This window comes from Fusarium proliferatum (genome assembly GCF_900067095.1).
Source record: "Fusarium proliferatum ET1 genome assembly, contig: FPRO_scaffold002, whole genome shotgun sequence".
Taxonomy (NCBI): Eukaryota; Fungi; Ascomycota; class Sordariomycetes; order Hypocreales; family Nectriaceae; genus Fusarium; species Fusarium proliferatum.
The window spans coordinates 3,486,645-3,509,450 of NW_022194791.1; the positions used below are offsets into that span (position 1 = coordinate 3,486,645).

At 49.1% G+C, this 22,806-nt stretch overlaps 9 protein-coding genes across 9 annotated transcripts; 3 read left to right on the plus strand and 6 right to left on the minus strand.

The window, feature by feature from the left end:
* Positions 1 to 867: 867 nt before the first annotated feature.
* FPRO_02655 (uncharacterized protein) lies at positions 868 to 2,334 on the minus strand (the record flags this gene model as incomplete). The annotated part of the gene is made up of 1 exon (XM_031227220.1): positions 868 to 2,334. One exon carries the CDS (start codon positions 2,332 to 2,334, stop codon positions 868 to 870), a length of 1,467 nt encoding a protein of 488 aa, XP_031077678.1.
* A 722-nt stretch (positions 2,335 to 3,056) lies between these two features.
* On the plus strand, positions 3,057 to 3,910 carry FPRO_02654 (uncharacterized protein; the record flags this gene model as incomplete). The annotated part of the gene is made up of 3 exons (XM_031227221.1): positions 3,057 to 3,532; positions 3,582 to 3,724; positions 3,777 to 3,910. 3 exons carry the CDS (start codon positions 3,057 to 3,059, stop codon positions 3,908 to 3,910), a joined length of 753 nt encoding a protein of 250 aa, XP_031077679.1.
* A 245-nt stretch (positions 3,911 to 4,155) lies between these two features.
* Positions 4,156 to 5,682, minus strand: FPRO_02653 (related to tetracycline resistance proteins; the record flags this gene model as incomplete). The annotated part of the gene is made up of 2 exons (XM_031227222.1): positions 4,156 to 5,248; positions 5,297 to 5,682. 2 exons carry the CDS (start codon positions 5,680 to 5,682, stop codon positions 4,156 to 4,158), a joined length of 1,479 nt encoding a protein of 492 aa, XP_031077680.1.
* A 1,064-nt stretch (positions 5,683 to 6,746) lies between these two features.
* On the plus strand, positions 6,747 to 7,212 carry FPRO_02652 (eukaryotic translation initiation factor eIF1a-like protein; the record flags this gene model as incomplete). Its single annotated transcript, XM_031227223.1, has 2 exons — positions 6,747 to 7,057; positions 7,116 to 7,212. 2 exons carry the CDS (start codon positions 6,747 to 6,749, stop codon positions 7,210 to 7,212), a joined length of 408 nt encoding a protein of 135 aa, XP_031077681.1.
* Positions 7,213 to 7,239: 27 nt separating this feature from the next.
* On the minus strand, positions 7,240 to 8,645 carry FPRO_02651 (uncharacterized protein; the record flags this gene model as incomplete). Its single annotated transcript, XM_031227224.1, has 3 exons — positions 7,240 to 8,148; positions 8,196 to 8,440; positions 8,495 to 8,645. 3 exons carry the CDS (start codon positions 8,643 to 8,645, stop codon positions 7,240 to 7,242), a joined length of 1,305 nt encoding a protein of 434 aa, XP_031077682.1.
* Positions 8,646 to 8,883: 238 nt separating this feature from the next.
* On the minus strand, positions 8,884 to 10,120 carry FPRO_02650 (putative D-amino-acid oxidase; the record flags this gene model as incomplete). The annotated part of the gene is made up of 4 exons (XM_031227225.1): positions 8,884 to 9,707; positions 9,760 to 9,857; positions 9,904 to 10,041; positions 10,095 to 10,120. The coding sequence occupies 4 exons, from the start codon at positions 10,118 to 10,120 to the stop codon at positions 8,884 to 8,886; spliced, it is 1,086 nt and encodes a 361-aa protein (XP_031077683.1).
* A 721-nt stretch (positions 10,121 to 10,841) lies between these two features.
* On the minus strand, positions 10,842 to 11,389 carry FPRO_02649 (putative thioredoxin; the record flags this gene model as incomplete). The annotated part of the gene is made up of 3 exons (XM_031227226.1): positions 10,842 to 11,040; positions 11,100 to 11,207; positions 11,268 to 11,389. 3 exons carry the CDS (start codon positions 11,387 to 11,389, stop codon positions 10,842 to 10,844), a joined length of 429 nt encoding a protein of 142 aa, XP_031077684.1.
* A 1,547-nt stretch (positions 11,390 to 12,936) lies between these two features.
* Positions 12,937 to 15,366, minus strand: FPRO_02648 (uncharacterized protein; the record flags this gene model as incomplete). Its single annotated transcript, XM_031227227.1, has 1 exon — positions 12,937 to 15,366. One exon carries the CDS (start codon positions 15,364 to 15,366, stop codon positions 12,937 to 12,939), a length of 2,430 nt encoding a protein of 809 aa, XP_031077685.1.
* A 5,926-nt stretch (positions 15,367 to 21,292) lies between these two features.
* FPRO_02647 (uncharacterized protein) lies at positions 21,293 to 22,735 on the plus strand (the record flags this gene model as incomplete). The annotated part of the gene is made up of 2 exons (XM_031227229.1): positions 21,293 to 22,564; positions 22,619 to 22,735. The coding sequence occupies 2 exons, from the start codon at positions 21,293 to 21,295 to the stop codon at positions 22,733 to 22,735; spliced, it is 1,389 nt and encodes a 462-aa protein (XP_031077686.1).
* Positions 22,736 to 22,806: the final 71 nt, after the last annotated feature.

The window sequence follows — 22,806 nt, forward strand, 5'->3', positions numbered from 1 at the left end:
TTTCAGGACCCATCACCGGGTAGTTTCGCATGAATAGGGAAACTTGGTTTAATGCTTGTGAAACCATTCTCTGAAACGGCAAACTCGTGAGCCTTTCTTATCACATAAAGTAATACCACAAAGTTCCAATCCCGTCAACAGCAATCAGGGGATAACAAACTCTAATATGTGCATTTCCTTATTCCCACCGTGTAGCTAAGATAGGTACAGTTACACTGGAAAAGCATCTGCGTCTGGTGTAAGTCACCTTTCATAGTCCTACAAGTCCTAGGGCCCCACCATCAAAGATCAAAACACCTCCGATTAAAACCGCATGTCGGAAAGCGGTCAATATCTGTAACGTCAGGACCCTTAACAATTAGTTGCCGTTAATCTCAATGACTGGCAAATCATATTCCTCATGTGCACTTCCGTCATCCAAGCTCAAATTAATGGTCAGGGTCACCCTTGAGGGTGGAATGACAAGGGGTCTAGGGGCCGTTAAAGGCTGAAGTGTCATGATGAACTTGCTCTGGGCGGACGAACTTCATTTTGTCACGATACATCAACAACTCAACAAACATTCTCTGATTTTACGCATATGAATATCAAATATGACATGTTGCAAATATTAACTTCATTAAGCTCCGAAGGTTTATTAGTCCCACTCCATCTCCTTCGGCATTGCCTTTCTGGCTACCAGCCCTACCGGTCATGCAAAACACCAACATCCGATTGGCTCGCCAACAGCGTGAAGCATCGTGAATCAACATCACCCGAGAAACTCTATGTATAACGAGAAATGGTTAAATGCTCTTTCTCGACGAGAATGTACAGTTTTATTATAGTAGTATACAATGATAAGCTTCATATCTATTTTACATCTTGTCATGATCTTCGAACCAAAAGCAGCGCAATACTTCCTGTAAACACAGCTCCTGCTAATGCGCCCTCCAGCACCAATAATGAAACGTCTCGCATGCGAAGATCTATCCGTCGCTCGCTGTAGATATCTTGTGATTTGGCCTTCCACCATTCTGGGTCCATAAGAGCTTCTTGCCATGTCCTCGTGGGTAGAGGCTCTGAAAGAGCCGCTTCAGCCACTGGTTCAAATGTGGCAATGGGTTCCTGGCTGGATTTTGTTTCCTCCACCATGAGGCTCTCACCCGGCAACACATTCTCTGACGCCACGGCTTCAGCAATTGCCTCGGCCTCGGCCTCTGAGGTTCCTTCAGCCGTCGACAAGGTCTTTTGGTTCTCGATGGCCAGCTTGACCTGCTCAAGCTCACCACGAACCTCCTCGAGAACAGCCTTCTCCTCAGCTACAACACCCCTGACCAGTCTCCTTCTCTTCCAGGGCTCTGCCACGAATTGTAGGATAACGAACAAGAGGAAGTTCATGCCCATCAGGCCCCAGGTACCCCAAGTACTCGCTCGTCGGATACGGTCGCTCCAAATCTGTTCTTCATGGTAACGTTTTAGGATTCCGGCATTTAACTGCTGGCTAAGGCGTTGCTCTTCCATCTCAGCCTCTGTTAGAGCCTCCTGGGACGATGCGACCTTGCCCTCCAAGGTATGGTCCGCTCGGTATAACTCGGTAAAGCGCTCAAGATCGATAGGAGACCAGCTATCCTTCCGCGCCAATAGTGTTGTGACCTCACGTTGTGTTGTCGCACGACTGGCGTTCGATGTCTTGTATTCCTGGCGAGCCTCGCGGACCCGCTCATGGGCTGCTGCAAGGTCTGCTTCTAGCTTGGCATTTTGATGCTTGATGGTCTCGATGTCTGTGTATCCGGTAATGTCGTTGAGAGTTTGTGAAGCATTCATTGCTCGGGATTGCAGTCTATCCATAGCACCGCTGAACCTCTCCTTCAATTCGTTCATGTGGTTCAGGGTAAGGTGTCGCAGGTTTTGAAGACCTGATGGTGCTTGCGATTGAGGCGATTCTTCGCTAGGCTTTGTATCTGTCTCGGCCTTGGGTGGCTCGGGTTTTGTGTTTTTAGGGGTAGCACTTTCGGTAGTCGCATTGGCAGATTTGACATCTTGCAACTTGGGTATATCGGCAGGCGGCTGCAGCTCTTTGAAAACGTTTGGCCGAGGTTTGAGTATAGATTCAAGCTCATCCTCAACATCTTTATTCGTCCTCGAACTCTTCTCGGAATCTCTCGGTGGTCGCTCCGTCGAATAGAGTCTTGTTCGGAGACCAATGGCCTGAAAATTGCATCGCACACATATTGTTGAGCTCTGCACTATCGTGGTCCCCCAGCAAGACCTCCCGGGCCTCGCGGATCGATCAAGCCCAAATCGCGCATGGTTCCAGACAAGCCGAACCGCAGGACGAGCAAACGGCTGCATTGCGACCAAAGGAAGCGTGTATTGCAGCGGCGACGTCGAGGGTGGACGGTTGGACTTGTAGCTCGGCAACAATTGTTGAGATGATGAGATGAACGCATGGGCCGAGCCGATAAAGCTACAGCCGGCTCCGTAGCCGGGGTATTTTCTGCCGCCGGAGCAAGGCCGAATCGAGTCACCGCCCTGCTCACCTTGGCCGGGGTCCTTTACCGGGAGCGCTATTGAGTGCGACTCAGGGTCCTTGGGGGCTGTATTCCAGCGCAACTACAGTGAGAAGAGGGTGTGGAGGGGCACTATTCATGTCCTGCAGTTCCTGAGAGTCATGACAATGACGACAGTCGAACCTTGGCCAAGGCGGAAGAGCTGATAACGAAATATGCGGTGTTTTCTGTTATGTACAGTACGTGATTTATATTGCTACTCATTTTACTAGTAAGGATCCTTCAGCATCAACCTCCAATCAGCTCAGCCAGTTTGTAGCAGGTGTTTCTAATTTCCTGTCGATCATTATTGTCGCGATTATTTGTTTGTCTCTCATGAAAACTTGTGCCCCTCCCCCGCCATTTTCTTGCTCGGTCATATCTTCTCTCAGCAACATCGTCACCCTTAGACTACAGTTCTAGAGATACCCAATTCACTCACTCTTTTCATTAAACCGGACTAGACTTCAAAAGGCATCTTACTCAGTCATAAAAATACGCAATAGTACACTACAGGCCGTCATCATGGCTTCCTCCGATACCCCAGCTCTCAAGAACGATCCCAAGTTCATCTTCTTTACCGACTTTGATGGGACAGTCACCACCGCCGATTCTAATGACTATATGACCGATAACCTTGGCTTTGGTGTTGAGCGCCGTCGCCAGCTTAACAAGGATGTTCTTTATGGAAACATGCATTTCCGCGACAGCTTCGTTGAGATGCTTGACAGCGTCAAGACCCCTTTTGATGAGTGCATCCAGATTCTCCTTAAGAACATTAAGCTCGACCCTGGCTTTAAGGAGTTCTACGACTGGGCTCAAGAGAACAATGTCCCCATTGTGATTCTCAGTGGCGGCATGACCCCTGTCATTCGGGCTCTACTGGACACTCTTCTGGGTCCTGGTTGGGATATTCAGATTGTCAGCAACGATGTAAAGGCACGAGAGGGTAAGACTCTTAAGGATGAGGGAGGCTGGCAAATTGAGTTCCATGATGACAGGTAATCTGAGCCATTCGTTGATATTGTGAGAAAATGCTGACTTTTCTAGTATTCATGGTCATGACAAGTCTATTGAAATCCGAAAGTACTCTTCGCTTCCTAACCGGCCTACCATGTTCTATGCTGGTGACGGTGTTTCTGATCTCTCAGCCGCTAAGGAGACCGACCTGCTGTTTGCCAAGGCCGACAAGGGTGAGTAAGATATCAATATCCAGTACTGTTCTTAATTAATGACACTGCATAGACCTTGTTACCTGGTGTGAGAACGAGAACGTTCCCTTCGTCACATTCCGTGACTGGTCTAGCATCACTCAGACTGTCAAGGACATTGCGGCTGGTACCGTCTCTGTCAAGGATGCTGCTCGTGGCCGTATCTAATCTGGCATAAATTAATGACATGAAAAGGTAGAATAGGAAATGGTATCCATGGCTATTTTAAACATAAAGGATAGACTAGGTGCGAGCCATCTACGGAGATCACATAGATTCATTATAGATTTGTGAATAGACTTGGCTAGCCTGGATCGAATCGAATTTATACATAATAATTTCGACCTTGATGTTACTTCGCTTGTTCATGCATTCTTGAATTTCCTATTCCCTCCGTCTTTGATACCGCCTTGTCACTCCGTCCTCTTTTCCTCAGCTGGAATGAAATACCAGCACATCAACATGACAGCAAACAAGAAAATCACAATCGGATGAAGGACAAAGGTGCCAAACGCCTGGGCCAAAAGTCCTGTAACGAAGGGTGCAATAGCTCCTCCTGCGCTATCGCAAGCATTAATCATGCCGATACCAGTCAGAGCCTCCCGCCTAGTCATACCTCGAAGGAAAACAGCTGATGCACATGGGTAGATAGGACCAAGGAGAAGACCGACAACAGATACGGCAATAGTGTTTCCCACGATGTTAGGAATGAGCCAGACGAGAAGCTGAAAAGCGACGGCTCCTACGATGAGGCCATACACAAGCGGTTTCTCTCCGATTCGCTGCGCAGGAGCGGAAAGGAGGAATCTACCGATGGTGATACCAGCCCAGAAACCTGCTGTTGCATAACCAACTGACGAAGGATCGCCATCGCGGTCGTTGATGAGAAAAGAAATGACCCAGCCAGAAATAGAGACCTCGGCTCCCTGGTAGGCAAAGATGAAGAGTGAACCAAGGAATACGATGCGCAGGTTCATAGCAAGAAAGATGCTGTTCGACATGGAGTCTCCAACTTGAGCCGTCTCTCTCTGGCGTGCCGCAGGACTCAACTCCTGCTCGTATCTCCAGAACGACCACATTCCTAATGCGACGGTTAAAGCTCCGAGCACACAGGTTATTATGTAGTATCTATTCCACATGGTGTTTGCAGCTGTAACGAGCGCGGTCGCAACGAGAGGACCGATGGTTGCCCCTATTCCGTAAGTCCCGTGCTGTACACCCAGCATGAACGTTCCGTTCTGGAGACCACCACAGAAGAGGTTCCCGATGGCCACATTTATCGAGATGCTGAAGCCGATAAAGAAGAAGGATAGAACAACAACGATGAAAGGGGCTCCGCAGATGATGGGGATGTATGCCAGAGTGACAAGGGCTTGACCGAGACCAAGAAGTCTGGCTCGACCGAGTTTTGCTCTAAGTATATCGATGAATACGGCGGCGGCAATGAATCCGATGGCTTTACCGACGAATATGAGAGACACGGTGGCATATCCAATGCCATAGTACCTAAAAGTATTTAGCTTATGTCGTTCAGGGGAAAGATTATCGACATACTTCTCCATATAGGGGATTAATGCACCAGTAGCACCATCGCTAAGAGCATTGTTTATCTGGGATAGACAGGTCGAGAGAAGTCTGAAGCGGTTCATGAAAGGGTCCCAGATAGTTGGTGCAACTTCAACAGTCTCTGTATTTGAATCTGGGCGATCAGGATGACTCATTTCTAAGTCATCGATATGGTCGGAAGATGCATTGTCTGGTTTTGGATCATCTCGGACTGGCAGTATCTCAAGGCCAAAAGATTCTCTCTGGGCTGAACCGATATTGGTTGTCGAGGTGGTCATTGGCGGGGCTGTTAATGGACGCGACATATCTTGTTTTGCCGGCTTTGTAGGTACTGGCTGAACTACTGAGAGACCTGAAAGCATTGAAGTCTCCATGGTGTATGAGCACTAGCTCACCAAGAACTAGCGACTCGATATATAGTAATGCGTGATCAGGAGAAGATTCGATCACATTGTGTAAGTTCCGAGGGATAAGTGTGCTTGAGCCTGTCCATGCTTATAAGTATGTAGTCTTAGTTACTCGGTTCTGTATCATATTATCATGAATCTCTGCAAGGTCAACTTGAGTCACCCGGTCACTCAGATCTTGATATCCCCACGGGCCATCCTAGAGAGTGGAATGCCTCTATTTGGCAGTTTTTGGGACCCTAGCATGCCAAGAGGGATGGCCAAGAGGGTAATCAAGCCGAGTCCACTTCGACAATACCATACGACGTGGTTTATTAAGCACGGACTCATGGTGAATTGCACCGAATTATTTACCCAGGTGTGTTACAGGGAGTACACGATACCAGGTGTTCTTGTTGTAATTAAAGGTATCCTTTGCATGAAGACGAGACATCGACATACGTAGTTCTCAAGCAGTCCACGTACACAATCATGAGGCACTGACAACATATCCATCATATTGACTGTTATGTCACTGGCCACTCAACTTCATGATAATGAGGTTGGTTCTAATACCCCTTTTAGTAACAACCCCAGCAACCCACCACTAGGAGCCAAGCAATGTGCTACTTAAAATACAATCACGATATCCGCACGAGCGGGAGTACAACTTATAGCCCGATATGGTAATTTCACGAGATCATGCTGGGAGCAAACGAGGGGAGGCAGGCTTAGGATCATCTTGACCCGAAGCGACGAAAATATTCAAGTAATTGAGTCTGAACTTATGAGGACTGTGAGCCAAATTTATTTTGTCACCTAAACGCCTTGAGCTTTCTTGCTACTCGAGGTAGGGCCGGATAATCCGAATTAAGCAAGTCCGCTGCCTCTTGGAAGCCATTATGGATAGAGTAATACTTGGGTCTGTTCTGTCTATCAAGGTATATCGTTCTATCGGTATCTGCCCCTCCAAGCAACCCCTCCATATCCTTCATGTCCAGAAAATTCCAAGACAAGCTTTTATGAAATAGCAATCGACATAGAACTTCACGATGGGACGTCCAAAGCGAAATGTTCTGGCGGCCGCAGAGGCTGCACTAACACCTCCCGACTCTCTCGAGCCCAACCATTCTCTTGTCCGCGTTGTTAAGCCTGAAGGAAACAACCTGTATACCTGTGAGCTTCCAAACGGCAAATCCCTTGTACTGGAACTGGCCCAGCGATTTCGAAACACCATTTGGATCAAGCGTGGCGGTTTTGTTCTGGCTGAACGATACGAAGACGGCAAGGAGGAAACTCGAGCAGAGGGAGAAATCGTCAACGTTGTCCGTGATGAGAAGGCCTGGCGCAAACAGCCATATTGGTGAGTTTTGTGGTATCTATTCGTCCGAAATGAACTAGGCTAATCGAGTCTATCGCAGGCCCAAAGAATTCGTCAAAAACACATACGACATGAGTGACTCCGAGGACGAATCCAATGTCGGGAAAATGCCACCCAGCGACTCCGAAGATGAGTGAAAAAAGAATGCACTTCTAGATCCAGATCTATTTGTTCTTATCATCAACGTTCCCGACTCTGGCAGCGGGAGCAGGAACGGCAAGTCTGGCTGTTCCCAGATACACCAACACAACTGTCGCCAGCATTGTGTTCACAGCGATAGTTGAGCTGAGGTCGGTGCTTGGATACACATTCCAAGCCCATTCCTGGGCGGCCCAGATAATTGTCACGATGACGGGGTCTTCGGTGGCCCGCCAGAGGAGATAGGGAGTTGCCCAGGCGAGATAGGCATAGAATTGGTAGTGCAGTGACCGAGCAAACAGCAGACCAACGAGGTTGGCGGTGAGCATCGTAGTCATGACGTACTCAGGAGTGACGTAGTGGGATATGCGGAGCTGTTCCTGCACGGTAAACGGGGACTTGAGTCGCAAGAATGAGGGAATCAGGTCATAGAGCGATCGTCCAGTTGGTTGGATCCATCTCTTGGAGATGAAGATCAAGAGCACTAGAACGTGGCAGGCCAGAAGAGATATAGCAAAATATTTGCTGAGGAAAACTTCCTCGCCCAACATGCGCCAATTGACTGTCCACTTGAACTGAAACTGCCGTGACAGCTCAAAGGCTCGAGCCGCATACCCACGAGGGTTCTGGGTGATAAACGGAATTCCAATAGCGAACTGAATCTGTGCCATGAGCCATGCGAGACGAAGGCTAGGCCACAACCCTCTACCCAGGAAAAGGATGACGCCAATAGAAGGAAGAACTAGCAGTAGCGACATCTTGATCCCAAGACCCCAAGAATACACTAGACTTCCAACGGTCCATTGCCGGCGTTGGAAAAGGAATATGGTGAGCCAAAGGAAGAAAACGGCGAAGCAGTCGTTGAAACATCGTAGGACGAAGAGGCTATGTAGTCGTTTAGAGGCGATTAAGAAGATGAACATGTACGGAGGTACCTAGAATTGTTAGCAAGCCAACTCAACTATTTCGGGGTGTTACTGACTTTGGCTTTCCAATAGCAGAGCATCACCACTGCCAACGTAGCCATATACAGCACAGCAAATATTTGCTGCGCCAGAAGAATATTCGTGCCCTTGTCCGTGATATAGTAAAGTCCCGTGTAAGTGTAGACATGCGCCGCTGGATACACCAAGGGACCAGTATCGCCCACCATCTTGGTATAGTCTCTCTCGCCCGATACAAACTGCGAAATCTGCTGCATGTACGCAACCCAGTCGATCTCGGTATCTGTTACACAATATTAGCTTCACCGTGAGGCTTTGACAATTAGACGCCACGCACATGGGATCTTCCATATGATCAAGCCACAACCAAGCGCGTCGACCAGCCAGAGCGCGATGGGGATGAGCTTGGAGAGCGCATGGCGGCCATTGAGGACGTTTCTTAGGAAGCGCAAGCCCTGGCTCAGGGTGCCAGATGTAGCTTCTGGCATTTTGAAAACGGAGAATGCGCTGGCTTTTGAAAAGAGGAAAGGAAAGCTTCATCAAGTCGAAACAGGGGTTCAAGAGCTTGGAGAGAGCTACGTGTGGGAAATGCGGGGCCCCGCGATATGCATATTCTCATATTCTCTACCTACTCACCAACATCAGTCCTTCTTAAGCTGAGGGCAATCATACAAATGAATGAATTAAGTAGGTATTCATATATCAATTGATAAACGCTTAGTCAATCTACAGCTTGGACTTGGCAGACTTGCCAACCTTGTCCACAATCTCAACTACACCCTCAGCACAACCATATGAACCCTGATATCCCCAGCCAGAGTGGCCATAGTTGTGCACGATCCATGTCTCCTCGTCCAACTTTTCCTCCTCAAGTCGAAGCCCATCTCGTCTCCAAGGGCGCAGTCCCACAGCGTGTCGAATCACACTCAGTCCCTTAACGCCCTTGCCATCAGCAACCTCAGGGCGTGCCTCAACGATGCGCTGCATGATACGCTGGGCGATATTGGGGTCTGGTTGAGACTCCCAGTTGCCGATATCGTAAGTTCCACCCAAGATTGTGCCACCACCAGCTGCTCGCTGCATGAGGTACATGACATCGGCACCACCGTCCTCAACTCCAGATGTGATAAGCATGGGTGTGCTCTCGTTGCGCACCAGCACGATCTGTCCACGTGCAGGCGCCATGGTCTCATCCTTGACACCGCCCAGCTTCAAGGAGCCTAGGCCTGTCGCGTTGACGATGATGTTGGGAACGTTGCCCGTGTGGCTCAGTTTCTTGGCCTCGCTGATATCGGTCAGGATACCTCTCTTGAAGACCACGCCATTTTTCAGACATTGACCGACAAGCCAGGGAAGGTAAATAGCGGTGTTGATGCAGACAGATGTGAATTCGCAGCCTGAGTCGTAACCGCGAGTGACTTCATCAGGGTTCTGTTCTCGGAAATCCTCAAAGATCTCCTTATACCAGGGCTCCTCCATGAAGAGTGCATCAGGGAATGTTTGATTCTTTGCTGCTTCTGTGTCCTTCTTTCGTCTTTGAATGTGGCACTCTGCTAGATATTAGCCTGTTGTTTTTTCTAGAGAGCAAATATGGTGACGCACTTTGGAAGTGAATGCCGGCTTCGGGGACTTGTTCGCACAGCTTCTTGAACTCTACCCATGTTCGACGTTCCCATCTGCTACTTTCTCGTGTGGCCATGCTGGAAACTGTGAGTAGGATGATACAGAATGGGCCAGATCACATACGGGCAGACGTTGGCGCCAGCAAATGGCGAGGCATATTCAATATCATAGTCACCGGGCATATGCTTGCCCACGACAGTGATCTTGTTGCCCTTGTTCTTGGAGAGAAGGTAGGCGGACGTCAAGCCAGAAACACCAGCGCTTTTATGAATCAGCTCCGTTCAGAATAGTTAGCTTGTCCCACCAAGACTCACCCAACGACGACAATTGTGTTCGCCATTTTGATATGTCACGTTCTGCTTGATGATTGGGTATCTGCTATGAATTTTCTCGAAACGGAAAAGTACTCGATCGAACAGAAGACTAGACTATAGAGCAGAGGTTGTCACATCAACTTATACGCCGTCTCATCGGTTCCCAGTTGAAGCCCCGATCTCTAAACCGGGTGATTGGCTCTTGTGATTGGCTCATCAACGCGGGGCCGCCGAAACCGGGATCGGCTCTATCATGATAGTAGCATAAGAAGCAACGTTCATGATAAGCCTGTCACAATCGCTTGAATTGCATATTGATCAGCCAATCGATTCGTTTTGGCAGTTATTGCCGGCCTGTCAAACGCTTCTTGGGCGTAAATGACTCTCGCCGAATGGTCATATACATACGACGGCCTTCCACCTCCGTGACAGTCCATACTGGAAATAGAAGGCCGCGAGAGAACTTCACTAACTAGCCTGTGGCATTTGAACCATTTCTAGCCGAAATCATAGAGGTGTGGTGTAACTGCCGATCAATATAGACTCACAGGCTCAACCGATTCTTCAGAATGATGTATGGATAAGATACCAGACAGACATCAGTAACCCATTGTACAAGTCTAACTATGCTAATAATACACAGCTGTTTCTTACTTTCTTCGGCAATGTAAACAGGTTGAGTCTATTGCCATGACCTCCCTTGACAGTCCAACTAAGTGATATGAGATGTTACAAGATTTACACCATTTATGCAGCATGCTTGGCCAGCATCGACTGAAGGGCCTGAGGGTTAGCACCGACCAGCTCATCGACCTTGCTTCCGTTCTTGAAGACAAAGAAGGTTGGCATAGCGCGGACGCCGAGCTCAGCGGTCAGGTCGGGGAGCTCATCGACATCAAACTTGACGAATTGGATGTTGTCTGAAAGCGCCTTCTCTTCTGAGAGCCTAAGTTTCTATTATTAATTGCCCATCTGCAATGGCAATGCATCTTCTGAGCCACTTACTTGTTGAGGATGGGAGAGATGGCCTTGCAAGGACCGCACCATGTAGCGAAGCAGTCGATAAGAACAGCCTTGTCTGTTGTAGAGACAAGGTCCTTGAACTCTTTCGTTCTGTCCGATCAAGTTAGTGAAAGCTATTCCCAGAACCTTCATGGTTGCTCCTAAACTCACGTCTTGATATCCTGCACAGCGAATCGAGCAGCCGTGCTATGGAATGGCCGGGCAGCGAAAGCCACAGCGCCAGATCGAGCAGCCTGGGCGACAGGTCGCATAATACGGAAGGGAGAGACCATTGTATAAATCCTATAAAACGTGTCGTTTAACTATATGAGTTGTAAACTTGGATTAGTATGAGAGGTCTGGATTTCTAATTGTTAGCTCTGATGGCTCTTCATTGGGTGGAGTATGATGACTTGGCTGGTTGGCCAATCATGTTATGATGACACAAAGTTCATGACTGGTCTTGGACGTTTCATGATAGAAACACAAAGGTTTCATGATAATGTTTTGGGGTCGGTTTCACGCTTTGACGATGTATAATATGTTGATCGAGGCTTATTGCGTACAGACCATTGACGTAGTGGCATCATAGCATGAACAATTACCTCAGTCTAAGAGCTCTCAAGAGCCATGTTCAACGATGCCCATGTTCTTATCGAGTTATATATGAGACAAATCAATGAATCTATATATTAAGTACTTCACAGACTTCAGTAAATTACTTCTTATCAGCCTTCTCTTACATTCAAACCACAATCATAGCATCTCACACTTGTAGATGTGCCACGCCTAATTGTCCTATATGCATGGCATGATAATTTCCACATTCGCAGCAGCTAAGCTAGTTCCCGAGATCTACCACGATCATCTCGTAATTAATTACTGCTTCAACTGCCGAGACCACGGACATAACTTATTTCATGCACCTGGGGCTGTGGATCAGACCTAATCTTGATATAACTGTCACTTGACGTATGGTGAAACAGCTCTTAATCTTAGGATATTGTTCGATCTGGTCAATTAACCTATCAGCTTACAAACATTTACATCTTCCTCCTATGAGGTGGACAGACACATGTCCATCGTCTTGTGATCTTGCCCACCCCCATTTCCCATTGGTGTTTCATTGCGCTATCGCATCGCAAGTTCTATTGTTTCATGCAATCAACCACTCTCGCGCCAAGCTCGATCTCAGGCTTCCAGTTTATGTTTCTGGACGCCTAAGTGCAAAAGCAAATCCCAGTTGCTCAAATCAAACCCGTTTTTCCCGTCTCCCATAAACCCCGGCTAGAAGAAAACAAAATGCTCCCCTCATCTCACAGACAAGATAAGGAAAACTACGCCGGCTTCCCAAGGAGTGACAGCGCCCAATGGGCACGAAGAGGGACCGGCCAAGGAGACTAGCTCCCTCACCAATAGTTGGTAAATCAAACGCGTCGAGTCTCCCAGTACTCTGTAATTGGCAGTCGACGCGGGGTATCAAAAGATGCGGTATATGTAGTCGAGAAAAGAAATCCTAGTAGTGAACTTGGAATGCGCCGTAGTCATCAAGGTCGTGTCATGCATCAGGAGCAAGTCGGTTCCTAGTACCATCCATGTGATAAGCTACTTCAAGAGTCTTGAGTCGTCATAAGAAGAGTCTTCGCTGATTTTGCTGTTTTCCTCTTTTTTTATTGGGTAGATTTTCAGTTGTTGATAAGAATAGTGATAAGGAAATGTGAAATGAGTGACTTAGGTTAGTTGAGACGGCAAGGAAATAAAAGGAGTGGAAGGTGTCGTCTGGCCGACATTCGTTAAGTTGCGAGACACTTCTTTTGAACGATCAAGATTGATTTAGCTTTCACATGGCTGGTTGGACGTGACTTCGTCGCCTCTCTGAATTCCCTGTGGCATCAACGGATGGCCGGGGAGTGAGATCGAGTAGTTTAGCACTTCCAGCGCTAAAATTGCGAACGTGACCTTTGCCCAGGTTGACGCTTCTAGCGCTCTGAACATTGGCAAGCTCTTGCGATGGAGACACGGGTGATGTCGGGCTCTCTTCATCCTCGGATTCAAGCTCCAAGAGTCCCTCGTGGCTCTTCATGGTGAATCTGTGCACAACTTGGGGCTGAGAACCAACAGCGCCCCATTTCATCTCTCCATCAGTAGCAAACTCTTCCTCATCGCTGCTGGGACGTCCTTCGCCGGAACGACGACCCATGAACTCAGGATTCGAGTTTCTTCGGGGAGTGAGCTTCGTTAAATATTCATCCTCAACGATCTCCAAATTTTCTTCTGTGCTGTTTGTTGGGGAATCTGTGTGGGCGTCGTTTTGCTCACGCTGATTAGCCCTTCGAATGCTATCTCGTATGGCAGCTCGACGGCCACTGGCATTACCGGAAAGCCAGGAACCTTCGGAGTCAATCGAGGCGAGTGACATAGACATGCCAGCTTCTGGGGATGGTGAAACATATGCGCGCTCTACTGTCGACGACGTACGGCGCATGGCCTCGGCAGATCGGTGGCCTGATGTTGGTGTGTCATAGCGCACACCCAAGGACCTCAATTCCTCCATTTCACGGATCTTTTGTTCAGTGAGGATGGGCATGGGAGGCTCCGCTTCGGGCGACTGAACGCGTGAAGCTGGCGGTGAGAGAGGTAATTCAGGTAAGTCCTCCCGGAACCGAGAGCGCGTCCTCTTCGGAGCGCCAATGCTTGGTTTACGGGATAGATAGTTACCGCTTGAAGAGTTGGGCGAGTCCTCGCCCTCGAGCTTAGCGAGGGCGTAGGCTTGGGCCTGTGCTCTTGACTGAGCTGCGGCGGCCTGCATTTCCTCCCGAGAGGTATTGGCAAAGGACGATGGTCCTTCACGTCGTTGTCGTTTGCTTCCAATTCGCAGAAATGCCTTAATAGAAGCAAACCCATTCTTGCTGCCATCAGAATCATGAGAGTTATGTCTGGGCATATGAACATCCTCCTCGTTGATGGTCTCCGGCGGCGGAGAAACCATCCTATCCCGATCAGATCGAATCGTCGACCTGGATCGTGACTTAGCCGATCTCAAAAGATCAGAAAATCTTGTTCCAGGAGAAACGCTTCCCATGTCTTCAGAGGGTTGACGCATAGATGAGGTATCCTTTGTAATGACTTCTTCCATAGGTGTTGGTTGCTCGGAGGCGGCTGTGTCTGTGCGATGACAGACCTCCTCGGTCTTCTTGGGACACTCGATTTCCCTTTCGTCTTCAGTGATATCCATGGGCTCTGGATCTTCAGGCTTCGTTTCAGTGACAACAGCGGAAGCAGGGTCGATCCCCAACCCCACAAGTTCACGGCCCATGACACCTCTCTCAAGATTCTCTGGTGGAGGGGTGCCTGTGTTCCTGGCCTGTATTTGTTCCGCTTGTTGCTTCTCTGCCCTTTGTGTGATCCTTCGCTCCATCCTTTGCCTCTCCTTCTGCTTTTTCAGTTCTCGTCGTCGATTATCTATTTCCATGAGTTCCCTAAGATCGCGGGCATCGAGGTCGTCAGCAAGAGAATCGATGCGCCTGTGCGACCTCGTCGTCTCTTCCGGAATCGGCTCCTGCTCAAGAAGCTTCCTCCTTAGTGATCCAGACCGATGAGGTGTAGGCACGTGGGGAGTCGTCCATCGGGCGTTCGGGGTATAACGAAGGGTAGGTCGGGGTGCAAGAGCTGCAAGAGCAGAGACTCTATACGAGCCAAACTCCGAGTCAGACGAAAGACTGGAGTGTATTGATCCGGGTACTGGAAGTGAAACATCCGAATTGCGACCAGCTCGGTGCCTTCCAAATCCCCCGGTTTTTGATCTTTTGGAATCTTTCTTCATAGGCCGGCCTGAATTCCATTGTTCCGTAGCAGGCCGAACTGGAGCAAAACTACTCATTGCTTTAATCTCGGCTTCTCTGTTGCGTTCTTCTTTCCTCCTCTTACTTCTCTGCTTTCTTGTTGCTTGGTGGGTCGGACGAAGCGTGGGTGTGCGATCCCAGAGTTCGGGACGTTCTTCAATGTTGCCAGTAGTTCTTGTTCGGCCTGTTCGTTCACGGACTGGTGAGCCAGCGCGGTGTCGGTCGGTGCGGATGTCGTCCTGGCGTCCCGGGGAGAAACTATAGGTTCGACCGGCTCCCTGAAGTCTGGGCGGTTCGGTACGTCGTTTCTTCAACCCAAGTTTGGGTCCCTCGTTATGAGGCAGCGGCGCGCCCTCTGCATCTGAGAAAGCAGTGCCGCTGCGGGAGCGCTTGCGGCTACTCCGGCGCCGGAATGGCCAAAGGGCCATAGTTCCTAATTCGTCGCCAAACGCTGGAGCTAATAATGAGCAAACAATATCGTCGCCGATGTACAGTCGAAATCGTCTAGATTATATCGTGTATGCGAGGGCATCGTGGAGTCGTCAGAACGTTCGTACCAAGCTGGTCATCAGGAGAAGCGAGTGAGAGCTGCAGGGTCGTGTCGAACAACTCGCTGCGCTGGTGGGCTCGATGGCCGCAACAAAACGATGTAGGATCAAAGAGGGCGCGTAGGTTGTGAGTACGAAAGTACGAAAGTATTGCAAGACAAGTACAGCTACTGCGGTGACAGTCCAAATAAGCGGTGATTGTGTATGTATGTGGATGTAAAAGAATGCAAGTACGCGAGCGAGGTCGTGGTTGTCGTAGGTGTTTGGTGCGTGGCGAAACGTGTGTGGTGGTAAAGAGTATTGAGGAAGCAGCAGGTGCTAGGTAATTAAGGTAAGTGCAAGGAACGGCAGGCGCTGGGTGTGTGCGGACTCCGGGGGGGGGATCATGGGTGCTGGAAAGAAAGACCAATTTTTCAGGGCACCGGGGGCCGGCAGGACAGGGAAGGAAGGGAAGGAATGGGTCAATGGGTCAAGCCAATGACTGGGACGTAGCTTCCCAGTTGCGGCCAACGAGATGCTGCAGGTTGAGTGGGAAAATCGACGTCAGGCTTCGGCGGAAGCAGAGACAGACAGGGAAGGGCGGGAGGGGCCCACAATCACTGAATTGTGCTTTGCTTTTGGTCTGGTCCCTTGCGACATGGAAAGTGCTAACGGGAGTTAAGGGCTTCAGTGTGTACCTAGGTACGTACCTCCTTTTTTTTTAGACGTTAGCGCATCAGAAGGACACCAAAAGCCCCCAGATACCCCCTGGTCGACGTGGCAAGGGTCCCGTCTCTCTGGAGCCCTTTTCAACGGGGCCTTTTAGAGCAAATGGAAGTGGATCACGGTGAAAAAGGTCTCATGAGGTAGCGGTACGAGAATTGTTAGTGGTCGTAGGCACTCAATAAGCGATGCCCAGTACCAGTACTTGCTGGCGGGGACTTCCAGGGCGTCGAGGGGCACACTTGGGCTGCTGATGAGGTGGCGCTCAACCCGCTGGAGGGGCCGCTGAGTTGCTGCTGTCGGCGTTGGTTAAGTGCTGGGAGTTAGGCGGCGGGGCAGCCTCGTAATTGAACGGGTAGAGCAAAAAGCAGTCCGACGAGACCAGACGGTCAACACCGCAATACTCGATGAAACTCGAATTGGAGCAAGGGAACTCGGATAGAGCAAGCGAGAGGAAAGGTGAAGAGGTACATAAGATAAATGTTCTATAAGATACCTATGTATAGTATGCACATCAATGGTTAAGCAGCAATCCGCTCCAAGTCCTCGTGATCTAGTGGATAGCCCGGATCAAATGAATCGTGTATAGTTATATGCAAGTCAAAGTGTTTTGAGCAGATGGTGGTCATCGATTGAACAAGAGAGGTCAAGCTGACTCGTCTAAACTGAGAGGGGCAGAAGATCTAGCGAGGAAAGCTCCGTACGGTATTGGTGATTGATCAGGTTTGTTTTGTTTTCATGTGGCAGGACCTCACTAAGCAAACCATCACCAGAGTGAATTGCCAATGGTATGAAGATGATGTAAAAGGCGGGGAGTGCTGGTAGTTACGATCCGTGGCAAGAGGGAGCCAACTTAGGACTTATCTCTCTAAAGCATCTACAGATACCACAGCAGCTGATGATGACAACTGATTCATGGCAAATGCTTAGGCGGTCCGACTTGTGCTCTCGCATTCCTACAATCATGTTCTAAATTCTTCTCATCACTGCCCCTGTCGGTACTTGTGTTCCAAGCAGAGGCTGGGCGGTCTTGGCTGTCGACTAACACTCAGCAGCCGCTAGATTAACTCTGAAAGGCGTAGCGGATGCTATTTTGGCCGCTCTTGAAGGAATTGCATGAAACAAACAGCATGGACGCTGTTGTCTATGTGTCACGGGCTCAGTATGCTGTTCGTGTCTACGTCAAGGATTACAAGATACTGACCAAAGAACACAACTCCATTCGAGCTTTAATACTTGGCAATCATCACAGCTGAAGATGGAGCAAAGATGGGCCCTCCGGATCTTCACTCCGCTAGGAGCCGTCGATGATCATCGGTATAGCTCCCTGTATGTCCTCTCCTCGCATTGGTGTTGGCATTGGCTTGGACATTAGAGGTCGAATCTCATCTTATCTCAGGGCACCTCGACCAATGCATGAGGTCAAGTTCGTGCCCTTCTGCAATGACCGCTTCCTTAGATTGGCCAATCTCAGTAACGAGAGGGTGTGTATTACCACGAGTTGATGGCTTTGCCGTCACTCCTACTCTATAATTCAGTATGCCACGGGGACACTTTCTCGGTGCTCAGCTCCTCTTTCGTCTGTGATCTTCTACAACGCAACTGTTCGCCACACTTGTCGTCGCCGTTGCAGCCACAAATTAACTTGGCTCAACTTTGGAAAGTTCCCTCCCATTGACAAGATCGAGTCAAACGCCTTTTCCGTCTCCTCGCGGGACATCATTGAATGGTAGCCACAGACCAAGCAGCCATCGGCACATGTCAGAAACTCTCGTTCTCGTCGCTTGTTCTCTTCGGCTTCTTTCTCCTCCCGCCGCCGTGATGAATCGCGATATCTGGTCTCGTGGTTCACGACACCCGCCACACGATTGAGTGCAGTACTGCACTATCTAGGGGAGGAAAGAAAACACAGGACCTCGATCCTAAATGACAAAAATACTTAGATGATATAGCCTAAGCTTAGGATGGCTTTTGCTAAGTTTATTTTGACACCCCACAGTAAGGTTCGCTGTTTTCTTGCCCCCGAGGACTATCAACAGATATTGGATTGGACGCTAGTTCGACACAGGCCACAGGGGACATCGTTTCGCCCTGTCCGAAGATCTCGTTCGCCGCCATGCGATCGAGGCTGTCACGCCAAAATCCCCCGCCCCTTGCTATTAGGTGACTATTGCAGCTGTTCAGTCATGTCTCACAACCGTCCGGCGCATGAGAGTCTCGAGAGACCACAGTGCTTGCTCCCTCCCTCTTCCGCCCCCTTAAGCTTGAGCGCTTGACTTGGACAAAGCAATGTGTCGAAACTACCTTAACCGGCCCAGTGCTGTAGCTGCGAATTGATTTGCTGTACGTAGCACGTTGGAGAGGTTAGGCTGGGTTGGCAGACGACATCAGGTATCCTGTACCTGAGTCTTTTTGCCAAGCCTCTCTCGTCCGTTTTCCAGGTACCGATACCTATGTACCTCGCATGGGTCTTGATGCGACTTGCGCCTGTCCCGTCTACGCCGTCCCTGCGTGTTTCTTCGTATTTTCTTTTCAAAGTACGAAGTCGCTTCTCTTAAACCCCGACACTTGATTTCTCGTTGCCTTTGGGGCCTTCGTATCCGCCAGCCGATGCTTAGAAAGTGCTGACTGAATCTTAGCACCTTGCTTGTTGTGAGCCGTTGGATCTTGTACCGGCTTTTGGAATGTGATGATCGATACATCCCCTGTCTATCACCAGGAGCTTAACGAAGCCACAAGGCTATCAAGTACTTAGGATAGCCAGCTTTTTTTGGCATGGCAGGGTAACGAATACGGTCAGTTACCATATCTATTTTGATCCCTGAGATCTTTCTGCTTCTTTCTTTCAATCTTTGAGTCCTCAGAGGCACCATCTACAATCCTTGACTTCTATCAAGAACATGGCAAGCATGGGTAGGGTTATTTCCGAACCAAGTTTTCGTCTCCTCCTACTGTCGATCCAACCTCGACATGGAAATGAGCGTCATGATTACACGAGCGGTTCAGGTCAACAATTACCGAATTGAAGCTCCATGTCGATCAATTGCATTTCAGGATTTCTTTCAATCACACAGGCAGACAGGTCAGGCCGGTTCAGCTTGGCCTTGATGAGAGTTGAAGTTACATATTCGACGTCACACAATGAACTTGTCATACATCACCGTGGCATGGTCGGCAAGTTTGCCCAGTCTATCGCGGACCATGCCTTGGTACGTAGACTGTACTACTGGGTATAGCACTCCCGCAGCACGACCGTTGCAACGTGGAGCTGGGCCTGATGAACGTTGCGAATCAGGGACCAGAGGGTTCTTTTTGACTTCACCCGAACTTCAGATTGGCCAATGAAATTACAGTTGGGTCGCTGATCCTGAATCGTGTGCCATGTCTGTATCGCATCCTAACGGCTGAGAAACCACAAGATGATCATCGAGAGATCGCCTTTCAAGCTTGCAACATCTCAACAGTCCCATCTTGCAATGTCAGCGACACTCTCAATCATGCAGTAGAGGATGGGATCCATGTCTAACAGTGGTGAATCTTAGCGCTCCCGGCGCCCGCCACGGAAACAAAGGGCGGCCCATCCCTCCGTAACCTTAGCAAGTTACTCGGGGTTTCCTTGTCCAAGGTTTCCGCAAGGCACCATGCATGTCAAGTCATGCATGAAGAGGATTTCTGAAGGCTTCTTCTTGGTCGTGGCCAATAGCTGGGGGATATTTGTGTCGTACAACAAGATATATGTCGCTTCCCGTTGCCTATCCCAATAGATTTCTAGCCAATTTCCGAGCCAAGTACTATTTTCGGTCAACGCCAGCGAGTCAATCAGTTCTTGAACCAGTACGGAGTAAACGGGTTTGATCTCTTCGGTAGAAGCGAAGATTAGGTTTGCTCCTTTGTCAGAGTCGATCGGGGCAGATTTGTCCCAGCGTTTCGATGCCCCTGAGCCCTTGTTTCATTGGGGAGTATTGGTTCTGGGGACTAGGCTTTGAGCCAACCGATCTCATGTTTCAACGTCCCAAAGCTTTTGCTTTTTTACTCAGACTTCGGGCTTTCTTAACCCCCCTGGACAAGCAGACAGGCCAGAGTAAGAGGATGGTGGTTTCGTTTCAGGGGCGCCACCTTGACTGATCAAAAAGTAATAAAACGTTCTGGGGCGTGCTGGCGTACCGCCACGTGGATGAGATATTGTACGCAGAAGTAGCTGGCAATGTGGGACGAAGACTTTTGAGGAACTGGTCTACAAACACGTTCCCTCGGAAGAGTTTTGACCAACGGCTGACAACCCGAGTTGGTTTTATTTCAGTGAGTCGCTGTATGAGATAGTATTAACCATACTGAGCGACTGTTCACTGCGTGCCGCAGAGACTAGATGTCACGGCAATCTGCTTCACTGTGCTTGCATCTGCTGCATTACCAAGCCACGCGAGTTGAGTGATTAATTCACAGGTCGCAAATGCACAGAGACGAGTTGACGGCTGCAAGTGAGACGAACAAGTGCAGAATAGTCAAGGATCACCAGTCGATTCTCGCCAATGATATGCTGGTGGCCATCTGGACTATATTTAGTGATACGAGCGAACGTCACTCATAGCAGTTATGTGGAACATGTCAGTGCTTCTTCCTGCAGCATTCTTTGGGTTTCGGAAGTGTTATTTCGAGATCAGATGAGGGCAGAAAGCTCAGAGTCATCATTCATAGTATCAGAAACTCAACATGGCATCCCTCAAGTGCCTCCTGAGTTATCAGTCATGGTCGTCAGATATCGATCGAAATCAGTCACAGAATTTAGATAAAACTTTGCTAATTAGGGACGAAATTAAACGTAACCAATAGTAAAGACATCATTTACCAAACATGTATCGCATTTGTCTGAAGCCACTGTTTAAGATCTGCACAAATCTTCATTTACTGAAACAATTACCAGTAGTAGGTACTGGCACAACTGAGTTGGGCTGCGATGTATCATCACGTGATGCGATTTCTCCATGTTTCCACGGCAACACGTATACGGTGTTTATGCTTTTCAGTAATCGCGACAAGCTAATTAAGCCAAAGCGCAGCCAAAAGAGAGAATACAATTTTGACGAGATAAAGCACAACCGCAACCATGGCGTACAATCCGCGAATGAGCATTATTCCAACCTCGCAGCAGCAATCGCGGACTCGAAAAAAGGAGGAAGAAGCAGATGCTTTCATGCGTCTCCCCGACCGCGAAATCGTTGGCTGCATCACCGACATCGGCATCAACTTCACTGTCGCAGATCTTCAGAAGCCAAATGCAGCACATGTTCAGCAAATTTTTGAGTGGTTCGCCGAGCTCCTCCTCAATGCGACGCGTGAGACTGTTGAGCCGGCCATGAGAGCCGCTGCCGAGGATATTGTGGGAGAATACTCGGATGTCATCCCTCCGGACACTCGTAACCTGATGGGCTTTTATGTGTCGCTGCGCAGGCTGTTGTTTGAGTGCGGCATCACCGATTTCAGCTTCAACGACTTGTATAAGCCGACATATGATCGCCTCGTCAAGATCTTCAGTTACCTAATCAATTTTGTTCGATTCCGTGAGTCACAAACGGCTGTTATCGACCAGTACTATAACAAGGCAGAGTCGACAAAAACACGCATTGAGACGCTCTATGCCGAGAACCAGGAGAACGAGGGTCGTCTGGAAGATATGAAACACAACCGCAAAGCAATGGAGGCGCAGGTCCGAGAAAAGACGATGAGGAATGAGGAGCTCAAGAAGAGATTGCTAGAGCTTCGACGGAACCAGGAAAGGGTTGCCGCACGGCTGGAAGAGGCCAAACAGAAGAAGGGCGAGCTCACTGCAGTGTTGGAACAAAAGACCCACGAAAAGGTTACCTTGAAACAGGAAAGCACAAAGCTGCGACCTTATGTGCTCCAGAGCGCCTCAGATCTTCAGGAGAACTTGGCCGAGCTACGTGAAATTCTCAACAACGATAAATCACACATCGACGCATTGGACCGAAGAGCGCGAGCCCTGCAGACCTCAACGGATTCATTCTCAGTCGTCTCGACAGATGTTGCGTCATGCATAAAGATCCTCGATGAGATCGCTGCGGAGCTGGCCAAGGAAGAGGAAGAGCTAGCACGCAATGCAAAGCAGCGTGATGCTCTCTCAGAGCGCGGTAACAACGCGCGTGAAGTCGAGCGCACCGAGACTATGCTGAAACGTCAGTTGAGCAAATGGACAGAGAGGACAGAGAAACTCCGCGAGCAGAGCAACCAGAAGGCGAGGGAGGCGAAGGAGAAGATGCATGAACTCCGGGCAGTGCACAAGCAGCTCACAGAGGAACAGACTGAGAAGGGTAAGGAGATGGAGGTCCGACGTGTCAGAATCGAGCAGACTGAGAAAAAGGTAAGCTGTCCCGCAACGTTCTATATGAGTGACAAATTACTAACATGTGCATAGATGCTTGACTTGAAGGAGAACATTGAGAATGAGGTTCATAGTGCGCATGAAGAGTACCGCAAGATGGAGGCACATATTAAGCTATACATTGCTGAGATGGAGCAGGCTATTGCCTAAGTCTGTCATGCGGTGGCTTCTGTGCTTTTGTCATGCTTTATGTTATGGTTGGCGGCAATATTCGGGATACC